This window comes from Canis aureus, chromosome 3 (assembly GCF_053574225.1).
Source record: "Canis aureus isolate CA01 chromosome 3, VMU_Caureus_v.1.0, whole genome shotgun sequence".
NCBI lineage: Eukaryota > Metazoa > Chordata > Mammalia > Carnivora > Canidae > Canis > Canis aureus.
Window position 1 is genome coordinate 48,002,088 of NC_135613.1, and position 14,841 is coordinate 48,016,928.

The following is a 14,841-nucleotide window of genomic DNA, read 5'->3' on the forward strand; positions in this document are numbered from 1 at the left end:
TAAGAAAATGGAACTAAGTCTGAGGAACAGAAAGAGGAAAGACTGAAGAAAGGGAAACAGAGCCTAAGGACCTGTGCAACTCTGTTAAGTGGATCATCATACGTATTGTGGCACACCTTCTTAAAGAAAAGAGAGGGAAAGGATAGAATATTTGATAAGTAGTGGCTGAAAAACATCAACATTTTATGAAAGACATGAATATGAACAGGCAAGAAGCTCAATAAACTCCAAGTAAGATGAATTCAGGGACACTCATACCAAGACACATTATAAACAAAATTCAAAAAGTCAGACAAAGAGAGAATCTTGAAAATAGCAAGAGAAGAGATGAGTCACATACAAGGGATTCTCAGTAAGATTATCAGCAGAATTTTTTTAAGGTTTTATTTATTCATGAGAAATAGACACACAGAGGCAGAGACATAGGTAGAGGGAGAAGCAGGCTCCTTGAGGGGAGCCTTATGCAGGACTCAATCCCAGGACCTTGGGATCATGACCTGAGCTGAAGGAAGGGCCTCAATTACTGAGCCACCGAGGTGTCCCAAGAGATGGAAATCTTAAGAAAGAACCAAAAAGAAATACTACAAACAAACACTGTAACACAAAAATAAATGCCTTTGATGGTATAATTAACACTAAACACAGATAAGGAAAGAATCTCCAAACTTGAGGATATATCAGTAGAAACCTCCAAAGATAAAAGTAAAGATAACAAAGATTGGAAAAAAGAAAAAGAATATCCAAGGGCATGGGACAACTGCAAAATGTGTAACATGCCTATAATAATATCAAAAGGGGAAGAAATAGATATATTCAAAATAATAATAATAATTTCTCCTTAATGTCAGACACCAAATTATAGATTCAGAAAAGTCAGAAACACTGAGTAGGATAAATACCAAAAAGTACACCTAGGCATACCATTTTCAAACTACAGAAAATCAAAGATTAAAAAAAAAAACTAAAAGAAGCCAGACGGGAGGGAAACATTTTACCTATAGATGAACAAATATAAGAATGACATCCAGCTTCTCCTTGGAAACTATGCAATCAAGAAGAGAGTGTAGTGACATTGAGAGATAAAACTAACCAACTTAGAATTCTGTACCTTATGAAAAAATAATAAAGAAGAAATACTTTCTCTGACAAAAATTGAAAGGATATGTTGGCAATATATTGGCCATACAAGAAATGTTTAAGAAGTTCTGTAAAGAGAAGGGAAAAATATAGGTCAGAAACTCGGATCTACATAAACAGAAGAGCATCAAAAAAGGAATAAGTGAAGGAAAAATAAAAACTTGTCTTATTTTTAATTGATCTAATAGGTAACTGTTCAAAATGATAATAGCAACAATGTATTTGGAATGTGTATGCTTGCCTATAAAAGAAATGAATAATAGCAATGATATAAGAATGGGAAAGAAGAAGTGGGATTATTTTAAGTTAATCACACTATTTGTGACACAGTACACTTTTTAAAAAGATTTTATTTATTTATTCGTGAGAGACACACAGAGAAGCAGAGACACACAGGCAGAGGGAGAAGCAGGCTCCCTGAGGGGAGCCCAATGTGGGACTCGATCCCAGGACCGAGGGATCACGATCTGAGCCCAAGGCAGATGCTCAACCACTGAGACACACGGATGCCCCAACATAGTACACTTTTATATGAAAGTGGACTTGGATTAGTGATAAATGTACAGACATAGTTCACTTCGTTGTGCTGTGCGGATCCTGTGTTTTTTACAAATTGACATTTAGGGCAACCCTGCATCAACACCATATTTTTCCAACAGCATTTGCTCACCTTGTGTCTCTTTGTCACATTTTGGTAATTCTCACAATATTTCAAACTTTATTATTATTATATTTGCTATGATGATCTGTGATCAGTAATCATTGATTACTCTTGTAGTTGTTTTAGGGCACCACATACCATGCCCATATAATATGATGAACAAAATAAATGTTGTGTATGTTCTCACTGCTCCACCGACTGGCTGTTTCCCCATTTTTCTCCCTCTCCTCAGACTTCCCTACACAATAATATCCAAATTAGGCCAGTTAACAACCTTACAATAACTTCTAAGTGTTCAAGTGAAAGAAGAGTCTCATGTCTCACTTGAAATCAAAAACTATAAATCATTGAGCATCTCAGAAGCTGAGACAAGCTGAAGGCTAGGCTTCTGGCACCACGTAGCCAAGTTGGGAATGCAAAGGAAAAGTTCTTGAAGGAAAGAGTGCTACTCAAGCGAACATATGGATGACAAGAAAGTGAAACAGCTTTATTACTGATGTGAAATGTTTAGGGGTCTGGAGAGAAGACCAAACCAGCCTCAATATTCCCTTAAGCCAAAGTCTAACCCAGAATAAGGCCCTGACTCCCTTCAATTCTGTGAAGGTTGAGAGATGAAGAAGCTACAGGAGAAAAGTCTGAAGCTAACAGAGGTTGGTTCTGGAAGTTTAAGGAAAGAAGCTGTCTTCATAACATAAATATGCAGGGTGAAGCAGCAAGAGCTGATGTAGAAGCTACAGCAAGTTCTCCAGAAGATTGAGCTAAGATATTTAATGAAGATGGCTACACTTAACAACAGATCTTCAATGTAGATGAGACAACTTTCTTTTGGAAGAAGATGCCATCTAGAACTTAGCTGGAGAGGAGCAGTCAGTGCCTGGCTTCAAAGCTTCAAAGGTCGGGCTGACTCTTTTGTTGGGGGTTAATGCGGCTGGTGACTTTAACTTGAGTGCAATGCTTTATTACCATTTTGAAAATCTTAGGGTTCTTAAAAAACTATGCTAAATGTACTCTGCCTATGCTCTATCAGTGGAAAAACAAAAACAAACGTGTGACAGCACATCTATTTCCACCATGGTTTACTGAATATTTAAAGTCCACTGGTGAGACCTACTGCTTAAAAAAAGATTTCTTTCAAAAGGACAATGCACCTGGTCACCCAAGAGCTCTGATGGAGATGCACGGTGAGATTAATGCTGTTTTCAGGCCTGCTAACGTAACATCCATTCTGCAATCCATGGATCAAAGACTAATTTTTTTAAATTTATTTTTTATTGGTGTTCAATTTACTAACATACAGAATAACCCCCAGTGCCCGTCACCCATTCACTCCCACCCCCCGCCCTCCTCCCCTTCTACCACCCCTAGTTCGTTTCCCAGAGTTCGCAGTCTTTACGTTCTGTCTCCCTTTCTGATATTTCCCACACATTTCTTCCCCCTTCCCTTATATTCCCTTTCACTATTATTTATATTCCCCAAATGAATGAGAACATATAATGTTTGTCCTTCTCCGACTGGCTTACTTCACTCAGCATAATACCCTCCAGTTCCATCCACGTTGAAGCAAATGGTGGGTATTTGTCATTTCTAATAGCTGAGTAATATTCCATTGTATACATAAACCACATCTTCTTTATCCATTCATCTTTCGTTGGACACCGAGGCTCCTTCCACAGTTTGGCTATCGTGGCCATTGCTGCTAGAAACATCGGGGTGCAGGTGTCCCGGCGTTTCATTGCATTTGTATCTTTGGGGTAAATCCCCAACAGTGCAATTGCTGGGTCGTAGGGCAGGTATATTTTTAACTGTTTGAGGAACCTCCACACAGTTTTCCAGAGTGGCTGCACCAGTTCACATTCCCACCAACAGTGTATGAGGGTTCCCTTTTCTCCACATCCTCTCCAACATTTGTTGTTTCCTGCCTTGTTAATTTTCCCCATTCTCACTGGTGTGAGGTGGTATCTCATTGTGGTTTTGATTTGTATTTCCCTGATGGCAAGTGATGCAGAGCATTTTCTCATATGCATGTTGGCCATGTCTATGTCTTCCTCTGTGAGATTTCTGTTCATGTCTTTTGCCCATTTCATGATTGGATTGTTTGTTTCTTTGGTGTTGAGTTTAATAAGTTCTTTATAGATCTTGGAAACTAGCCCTTTATCTGATATGTCATTTGCAAATATCTTCTCCCATTCTGTAGGTTGTCTTTGAGTTTTGTTGACTGTATCCTTTGCTGTGCAAAAGCTTCTTATCTTGATGAAGTCCCAATAGTTCATTTTTGCTTTTGTTTCTTTTGCCTTCGTGGATGTATCTTGCAAGAAGTTACTATGGCCGAGTTCAAAAAGGGTGTTGCCTGCGTTCTTCTCTAGGATTTTGATGGAATCTTGTCTCACATTTAGATCTTTCATCCATTTTGAGTTTATCTTTGTGTATGGTGCAAGAGAGTGGTCTAGTTTCATTCTTCTGCATGTGGATGTCCAATTTTCCCAGCACCATTTATTGAAGAGACTGTCTTTCTTCCAATGGATAGTCTTTCCTCCTTTATCGAATATTAGTTGCCCGTAAAGTTCAGGGTCCACTTCTGGATTCTCTATTCTGTTCCACTGATCTATGTGTCTGTTTTTGTGCCAGTACCACACTGTCTTGATGACCACAGCTTTGTAGTACAACCTGAAATCTGGCATTGTGATCAAAGACTAATTTTTAACTTCCAAGCCTTCTTATTTAAGAAAATATGTTTCATAAAACTATAGCTGCCATAGATAGTGATTGCTCTGATGGATGTGGGCAAAGTAAATTAAAGACCTTCTGGAAAGGATTCACCATTCTAGATGCCATTAAAGATATTTGTGATTCATGGGAGAGGTCAAAATGTCAACTGTAACAGGAGATTGGAGGAGGTTGATTCCAGCCCTACGGATGACTCTGAGGGGTTCAAAACTTCAGTAGGGGAGGTAACTGCAGATGGGGTGGAATTAGCAAGAGAACTAGAATTAGAAGTGGAGCCTGAAGAAGCGACTGAAGTATTACAATTATGATAAAACTTCAACAAATTATGAATTATTTCTTATGCACGAGCAAAGAAAGTGGTTTCTTGAGATGGAATCTGCTCCTGGGGAAGATGCTGTGAAGATTATTGAAATGACAACAAAGGATTTAGAATGTTCCATAAACTTAGTTGATAAAGCAACAGCAGAGTGTGAGAAGATTGACTCTAATTCTGAAAGAAGTTCTACTGTGGGTAAAATGCTATCTAACAGCATCTTGTGCTACAGAGAAATCATTCATAAAAGGAAGAGCCAATCAATGCAGCAAACCTTATTGTTGTTTTATGTTAGGAAATTGCCACAGCCACCCCAGCCTTCAGCAGCCATCAACATTAAGGTAAGACGCTCTGTGAGTAACAAGATTATGACTTCCTGAAAGCTCAGATAATGGTTAGCATTTTTTTTTTTTAGCAATAAAGCATATTTAAGTTAAGATATGCATTGTTTTAGACATAATACTATTATGCACTTAATAGATTACAGGCTAGTGCAAATGTAACATTTTTAAAAAGATTTATTTATTTATTTTAGTGGGGAGGGAGGCAGAGGGTCAGAGAAGAGAGAATCTCTTTTTCTTTTTTTTTTTTTTTAAGATTTATTTATTTATTCATGAGAGAGAGAGAGAGAGGCAGAGACAGACAGAGGGAGAAGCAGGCTTCCCATAAGGAGCCTGATATGGGACCCGATCCCAGATCCCAGGGTCACGCCCTGAGCTGTAGGCAGACACTCAACTGCTGAGCCACCCAAGTGTCCTGAGAGACAGTCTTATGCAGATACCACATTGAGCACAGAGCATGATGTCAGGCTTGATCTCATGATCCTGAGATCACAACCTGAGCTGAAACCAAGAGTTGGTTGCTTAACTGGCTGTGCCACCCAGATGGGGTGTGCCACCCAGATGCCCCCAAACATAACTTATATGCACTGGGAAACCTAAAAATTCATTTGACTTGCTTTATTACAATATGCACTTTATTTTAGTTGTCTGGAATTGATCTCACAACATCTTCAAGGTCTTCCATACTTACTACTCAGTATTGCTGTGAACCTATACCAAACCCCAACAAATAATCCAATTAAAAATGGGCAGAAGACATAAACAGTTTTCCAAGAAGACATACAGTTGGCCAACAGACACATGAGAAGATGCTCAATATCACTAATCATCAGGGGAATGCAAATCAAAATCACAATGAGATATCACCACACATTGGTCAGAATGGCTAAAATTAAAAACAGAAGAAATACAAATTTTGGCAAGGATGTAAAGCAAAGAAACCTTTGTGCACTGTTGGTGGGAATGCAAGCTGGTGCAGCCACAGTGGATAAGAGTATGGAGTTTCCTTGAAAAATTAAGAAAAGAATTACCATATGATCTAGTAATTCCATTACTGAGTATTTACCCAAAGGAAATGAAAACACTAATTCAAAAAGATATACGGTCCTCTATGTTTAGTGCAGCATTATTTACCATTTACCATAGCCAAGATATGGAAGCAACCCATGTCCAACAATAGATGAATGGATAAAGAAGATAGAAATGTGTATATATATATATATATATACATATATACACACACATTGTGTAGAGAAATGTATGTGTGTGATAGAAATTTGTGCATATATATGTGCATTGTGTGTATATATACATACATATTTACACACACACACATATATATATACACAATGGAATATTAGCCATAAAAAGAAGGAAATCTTGTCATTTGCAACAACATGGTTGGATCTACGGGGTATAATGCTAAGTGAAACAAGTCAGCCAAAGAAAGACAAATGCCATGTGATTTTGCATGTTTGTGGGATTTAAGGAACAAACAAAAGAAACAAATAAAAAAACCAGGCTCTTAAATATAGAGAATAAACTGGTGGTTGCCAGAGAGGAGCTGGGTAAGGGATGGGTGAAACATGATGCACACTGTGTACTGTACACCTGAAACTAATAGAACACTGTATGTTAATTATACTTAAATTTTTAAAATAAGTCAACAAAAATTGCTGGTGGGAGACAATGCTCGTCAAGCAGTTTCACACAATGTGATACAGATCCAAGCGTTTTAGAACAAGAATTATAGCAGCCAACCTATGTTGCCCTCAGTTACGTGAATAGATTCATGACGGTTGCCACTTGCTGAGAGCCAGTCCCTAAAGAAGATTCAACTGAAGCTCTTGATGAGCTTGTCCAGCTCAGGGTCCTGAAGGAATGTGTCCACTCCACCATGCCACAGCAGGGGAAGCCTTACTCCCCCCATTACTCTGCCCAACATCTCGTCCTCTTCATTCTGCAGCAACACCCCAACAGGCAGTGAGTACCACTGGGAGGAGGTGGATTATGAGGAATGGGACAGCGATGAGCCTGGACCACAGAGAGTGCCATCAGCTCAGAAGCTATCCTCAGCTCCATGCACAAAAACGGAGAGGAAGAGAAGCCTTTTGTCTGCCCGGTTCCTGGATGTAAAAAGAGATACAAGGTGAATGGTATAAAGTACCATGCTAAGGACGTTGTGGTAGAAGTTACAAGATAGCTCGGGACCCTTGACACCACACAATCAATTTCCATCCACAGATGTCAGCTGAGATTATCAGGAAGTTGCAGCAATAACATGCGGTCCTAACTCTGCCAAGAAATCCTCACCCAGCTGTTGCTGATTTTTTTAAAAAATTATTTATGATAGTCATACAGAGAGAAAGAGAGAGAGGCAGAGACATAGGCAGAGAGAGAAGCAGGCTCCATGCACCTGGAGCCCGATGTGGGATTCGATCCCGGGTCTCCAGGATCGCGCCCTGGGCCAAAGGCAGGCGCTAAACCGCTGCGCCACCCAGGGATCCCCATGTTGCTGATTTTGAAAACAGCCAGCCCCCCGCCCCCTGAAAAGCATTCAGCAACCCTTTAAAGAATGAAATGTATGCTTTAAATTTTTTTTGAAATTTTGCAATGATGTATCTTTGCAGAGTTAATGATGTTGTACATTTGAACACGTAATCATCATATCTATTTTCATTACTTTGATATAAGGTGCTAAACAGAAAAAGCTCTAGGCAATTTAGCATATTTCCCTAAAAACAAAATAAAATTGAGGCCATATTGCATATTGTTTAGTTGTGTTGCAGTGATATCAGTTGGGGGGAGAAGGTGCTGGAACCGAGATTTCATTTCCCCCCAAGATTGTGATGTGATTGGTTTTTAACACATCAACTCACTGTGTTCAAAACCAAAGCAATACATTCATTATCAAACTTGGTACCATGCCCTACATAATGGAGTTAGTATTTTTGAGCCAAAAGACTTTAGGTAATGGAAATATAAATAAGAATGCTTAACATAATATACTAAAAATATTTTCATGCCTAACATTCATAAAAGATATGTTTTCTGCGTTTATTATTATCTTGCGAATCCTTTCCCTGGTTAAAAAACTGAAAGTTTTGCCATCTGATCATTTTAGTGTTATAAATGGCTTTTTTGTACAAAATAGTCTATTCGGTTTACTCATTAATTCGACACACATTCAATGAGTGCCTTCTGGGTGCAAAGGATTCAGTTTATGCCTCATGATATTTGTGGACCAAGATACCAGTTTAGCAAAATGTTTTTCTCTGAAATCTGTTAGGAAACACTTTGAAATACTGAAGTGCAAATTTTGTGTGTGCAAAATTTACCTTTATTCTTCATCTTTAGGTAAAGTTTTAAAGCACTTTGTAGTTCTCTATTGCCAACATATTTAATGTTGTGTGTGTGTGTGTGTGTGTGTGTGTGTGTGTGTTGCCAATTCTTTCAACTGCTGCCCTAAGAAACCCATGGCTTGCAAATAATTAAAACACCAAGCATGTTTCTTTTTTTAAAAAATATTTTATTTACTTATTCATGAGAGACACAAAGAGAGGCAGAGACACAGGCAGAGGGAGAAGCAGGCTCCATGCAGGTGGCCTGACATGGGACTCGATCCTGGGTCTCCAGGATCACGCTCTGGGCCAAAGGCAGGCACCAAACTGCTGAGCCACCCAGGCGCACCCCAAGCATGTTTCAAAGAGAATTTTTTGTTAAGACCTCTATTGCCTCTTCTTTATGCTCATGGTATTTTTAGACTTTTTTAAAGGTACTTTTCCCATCACATCATAGAGGGCTGTATTCTCTTTGCAAATAATCTGCTTAGCTTTAGAAATATTTTGCCATAATATGAAATTGAGCCTTACTGACAATTAACTGCTTCTTGCAGCAAGTGGCCAAAGAGTGGCTAATATGACCCGTTAGAGTAATCCACGTCTAGGCCATACTCTAAAGTTTTTCTCATCAACAATACCATCATGACTTGAGTGTTCTTTTCTCCCAAGTGCTAGTCCTTAAACATGAGAGTTTACCGGTTGTCTCATTATGCAATAAAAATTGCTTTGAGATGGCTAACTGCCTGCAAAACTGGTGAAAAGTGAACTAGAATTGCCTATAAAATAACTTTCTTCCCATCTTCCCATTTGATGAAAATCTTACAGCTGGGAAGCAGGTGTCCTTCCTCAGTTTTTCAGACAGTTCGAAAGAATGGCAATTCTGGTGGCCAGATGGGTAAGCCTCTATATTTTTAAGTTGTGAATCCCTCATAATGAGGGATTTTTAAAAAAGATTTATTTATTAATTTGAGAGAGAGAGAGTGAGCACACAAATGGGAAGGGCAAAGGGAGAAGGAGAGAGAGAATCTTAGGCAGACTCCATGCTGAGTCACCACAGAGCTGACTTAGGGCTTGATCTCAAAACCCTGAGATCACAACATCAGCCAAAACCAAGAGTCAGAGGCCCAACCAACTGTGCTACCCAGGCACCACTTAATAAGAGATTTTAAAGTATTTATAAAGATGTCAGGCTCCCTGCAAGGAGCCTGCTTCTCCCTCTGCCTGTGTCTCTGCCTCTCTCTCTCTTTTTTCTCTCTTCTCATGAATAAATAAATAAAATATTTTAAAAAATAAAGTATTTATAAAGACTACCCTCTAAAAATTTCCTCAGATCTCTGAAGAGTAGTCTTGGTTCTGAATATACAGTGTACCCTCTATGTTTGAAAGGGTGATTCAGACATGAGAAGCAACTAATTGGTGCATAAGAAGGGCCTGCTTGGCTATTTCATATCTACCTACAATTGACCAAAAAAAATTTTAGGCCAGTAATTATTATTTAGCTTTGTTCCTTCTAGTGCAAGAAACTGTAGGTTAGATCAGTAGTTCAACAGCAGAACAGTCATAAAATAATCATTGTACATGTTAAATTACAACTATAAAGCAAATTCAATTTTTATTTACTTATTCATTGTGACATTATTACTAAACAGGGAAGGATAGGAATATTTTGCTATACCATATATAGTGAATATATTGTACTGTGTCCATGAAAACTGTGCTTTAAATGATATTTTCATATGTTCTGTTGGGGACAGAGCACATTAAATTTGAAAGCAACAGAAGTTTGTTTTAAAACTGAAGGCAACTTAATGAATCACAATTCCTGCCAAGTAAAGGCTCAGTTGGTTAAGCAGCTGACACTTGATTTTGGCTCAGGTTGTGATGTCAGGGTTCTAAGACTGAGCCCAGCTCTGTGCTGGGTGTAGAGTTTGCATGGGATTCTCTCTCTCCTTCTTCCTCCACCCCCTCCCCCTTTGTTCTCTCTCCCCCCCACCAAAAAAAAAAAAAAAGAAAAAAGAAACAGAAATAAAAGGAAAACTGCTTATAAATGTAAATGAAATCACATTTAAAACAAACTGCCCCTGACACAAAATAAAAAATAATAACAAAAAAGAAAGATCTAAAACTATATTGCTGTTAACCTAAAAATGCCCTATAAAATTAAAAAAAAAAAAACTTCACAAAAATGTTTAGACTGATTTGATGAAAAAACTGGGTACCTAGGCAAGCTGACTCACAAAATAACCATGACACTAGGATTTCAATTGTAATCCCCAGGGAAACCACTAAAGAAACAGGTAAAAAATACATAACAAAAGAAGAAGGAGATCAAAATGGTAGACTAGAAAATATCTATGCAACACAAAAGAAGGGACTAGTGGAGAAATTGTGGTTCAAGAAAGATATGACAGGACACATGAGTGGCTCAGTTGGTTAAGCCATCTGCCTTTGGCTCAGGTCATGATCCCAGTGTCCTTAGATTGAGCCTGCATCAGGCTCCCTGCTCAGCGGGGACTCTGTCTCTCTCTCTGCCCTCTGGCTCTTCCCCTGCTTGTGCTCTCTCACTCTCTCTGTCAAATAAATAAATAAAATCTTTTAAAAAAAGATATGAAATAGAAGACAAATAGCACATTGGCACAAGTGCTTCTTTATCAATAATTATATTAATGTAAATAGATTAAACTCTGCAATCAAAAGACAGAGAAATTGGGAGACTAGATTTATTTATTTATTTATTTTTAGTTTTTTAAAGATTTTATTTATTTATTCATGAGAGACACACACACACACAGAGGCAGAGACACAGGCAGAGGGAGAAGCAGGCTCCATGCAGGGAGCCCGACTTGATCCTGGGTCTCCAGGATCACACCCTGGACTAAAGGCAGGTGCTAAACTGCTGAGCCACTGCCCCGGGAGACTAGATTTAAAAAAATCACGATCCACTTATAGCTGTCTACAAGAGAATTGATCTCCAAAGACACAAATAGGTTGAAAATGAAAAGATGGAAAAAGATATTTGATGCAAAGAGTATCCAAAAACAATTGGAATGGCTTATACAAATATCAGGCAAAATAGACTTTAAGATAAAAATTGTTTCAAGACAAAGGACATTATATGACTATAAAAAGGTCAATCCATTTAGAAGATATAATAATTATAAATATATATGTACACTGGCAACAAGGTCCCAATACATTGGAAGAAAAACAGAATTGAAGGGAGAAATAGACAATTCAACACTAATAGCTGGAGATTTAAGCACCCACTTTAATAATGGATAGAACAACTTGATAAAAGATCAATAAGAAGAGGATTTGAACAACAGTATAAACCAATTAGACAATGAATATGTACAAGACATACCACTCAACAGCAGTGGAATATACATCCTTCTCAAGTGCACACAGAACATTCTCCAGGACAGATCATATAAGAGATCACAAGACAAGTCTAAATAAGTTTAAAATGACTGAAATCCTACAAAGTATCTTCTCTAACCATAAAAATAAAACAGGAACCAGTAACAGAAGGAAATCCAGAAAATTCATAAATATGTGGAAATTTTAAAAACATTTTAAAAAGAACCCCTGGGTCAATGAAGAAATGAGAAGGTGAATTAGAAAAAAAAAAATAAAACCACTTTGAGATAAACAAAAATGAAGACACAATAGCAAAGGTTATATGATTTATGAAAACTCTTCAGAAAGAAATTTATAGCTGTAAATGGCTATATTAAAAAAGAAGAAAGGTCTCATATAAATCACTTAATTGAACACCTTAAGAAACTAGAAAAAGAAGAACAACTAAATTTAAAGAGCAGAAGGATGGAAATAATCTGGTATAAAGTGGAGATAAGCAAAAGAAAAAAGAGAAAAACAGTGGAGAAAATAAATAAAGCCAAAAGTTGATTCTTTGAAAAGGTCAACACAGGGACACCTGGGTGGCTCAGTGGTTGAGTGTCTGCTTTTGGCTCAGGTTGTGATCCCAGGGTCCTGGGATTGAATCCTGCATCAGGTTCCTCACAAGGAGCCTGCTTCTCCCTCTGCCTATATCTCTGCCTCTCTCCATGTGTCTCTCATGAATAAATAAATAAATAACAGCTTTTTTAAAAAAAAGAAAGAAAGAGAAGGTCAACACAAACAACAAACCTCTAGCTGGATTGACTAAGAAAAAAATCAGCAAAGACTCAAATTACTGAAATCAGAAATGAAAGTGAGAACATTACTACTGATGTTACAAAAGCAAGAAGGATTGGTTATAAGAGAGCACTCAGAGAGTACAACAACAGACTGGATAACTTAGATGAAATGGACAGGTTCTAAAAACACCCAAACTATCAAAACTGACTCAAGAAGAAATAGAAAAATTGAATAGACCTATAACAAGTAAAGAGATTGAATCGGTATCCAAAAAACTCCAACAAAGAGAAGCCCAGTACCAAATGGCTTCACTGGTGAATTCTATAAAACTTTTAAAGGGGAATTAACACAAATACTTCCCAAACTCTTCCAAAAAATTAAAGAGGTGTGTTATGGGTTGAATATTTGTGTCCTTCCAAAATTCATATGTTGAAGCCACGACCCCCAAATATGACTGTTTTTGGAAATAAGACCTTGTGGAGGTCTTATTTAAGCTTAAGAGAAGTCATAATGTTGGGGCCCTGATCCAATTGATTAATATCCTTATAAAAAGAAACAGAACCTCTCTCTCTCTCTCTCTCTCTCTCTTTCTCTTTCTCTTTCTCTTTCTCTCTCTCTCTTCCATGTGAGGACATAGTGAGAATGTGGCCATTCACCAATCAGGAAGAGAGCTCTTGCCAGGGACAGAACCAGCTGAACATTTTGATTTGGGACTTCTAGGCTCCAGAACTATGAGAAAATAAATTTCTCTTGTTTCAGCCATCCATTCTATATTTTGTCAGGGCAATCTGAGCTGACAAGCTGAGAAAACTAAGACAAGGAGGGAACACTTCTTAACTCATTCTATGAGGCCAGCATTACCCTGATACCATAGCCAGGCCAAGATTTCACACAAAAAGAAAATGATAGACTAATATCTTTTATTGAATATTAATTGAAAAATTCTCAACAAAATAGTAGCAAACCAAATCTAGTACTTTATTGAAAGGATTATACACATGAGCAAATAGGATTTATTCCAGGAATGCAAGTGTAGATCAACATACAAAAATCAATGTCACATACGATATTAATAGAATAAAGAGGAGGGGAGCCTGGGAGTATCAGTCGATTGAGCATCTGCCTTTCGCTTGGATCATGATCCCGGGGTCCTGGGATCAAGCCCTGCATTGGGCTCCTTACTCAATATGAAGCCTGCTTTTCCCTCTCTCTCCACCCCTCCCTCTCACTCATGCTCTCTCTCTAAAATAAATAAATAAAATCTTTAAAAAAATAGAATAATGAGGGAAAGCCCACACATGATCTTTTCAATGGCTGCAGAAAAACATTTGAAACAATCCAACACCCTTTCATGATAAAAATATTCAACAAACTAGGAATAGTAAGGAAGTTTCTCAAGATGAAAAGGGGTATATATGAAAAGCCCACAGTAAGATACTTAATGGTGAAAGGCTGGAGTTTTACCTTAAAATCGAGACCAAGATAAGATGTACTCTCTCAACCACTTCTATTCAACATTGTCCTGAAAGTTCTAGGAAGAGAAATCAGGCAAAAAAAACAAAATAAAAGTCATACAAGTTGGAAAGGAAGGAGTAAAACTAACTCCATTCACAGATTACCTAATATCATATATAGAAAATCCTTAAAAAAAAAATTCCTGAAGAATCCACACCAAAACCCTATTAGCGCTAACAAGTTCAGCAAAGCTGCAGGATGTAAGACCAACAACCAACAGCTGTGTTTCTATACACTAGAAATAGTCAAGAGTCTTCTCTGCCTCCCAGCACCTATATGCCTTATACACTCCTTACATAAGACCCCTGTGGGGCTAACCAAGGTTTGAATTGGCTAATCTGGCCCTATGCTGAGAACCCTAAAGCATTCCGGCCGTGGACCTAGCGACTAATGATGTTGAGGGTCTTTCATGTACCTTTTGGCCATTTGTTTATCTATTTGGGTCTTGTGCCCATTATAACTGGATTATTTCTTTGTTTTGTTTTGCTTGCTATTTAGTTGTATGAGTTCTTTATATATTTTGGGTATTAACTTCTTATCAGATAAAGGCTTGCAAATGTTTTTTCCCCATTTTACAGGTTGTTTTTTTAGTTTGTGATTGTTTCTTTTACTGTGAAGAAACCTTTTAGTTTGATGTAGTCCCACTTATTTTTTATTTTGTTGCTTATG

At 37.8% G+C, this 14,841-nt stretch overlaps 1 protein-coding gene across 1 annotated transcript in view; it reads left to right on the forward strand.

Annotated features, from left to right (window-relative positions):
* Positions 1–5,042: 5,042 nt before the first annotated feature.
* Positions 5,043–14,841, forward strand: part of SLC5A10 (solute carrier family 5 member 10) — a 71,904-nt gene continuing 62,105 nt past the window's right edge. Inside the window, exon 1 of the mRNA XM_077892418.1 lies at positions 5,043–5,176. Within this exon, the coding sequence (XP_077748544.1) occupies positions 5,099–5,176 (78 nt within the window). The 5' untranslated portion in view covers positions 5,043–5,098. The remainder of the gene's footprint in view (positions 5,177–14,841) is intronic.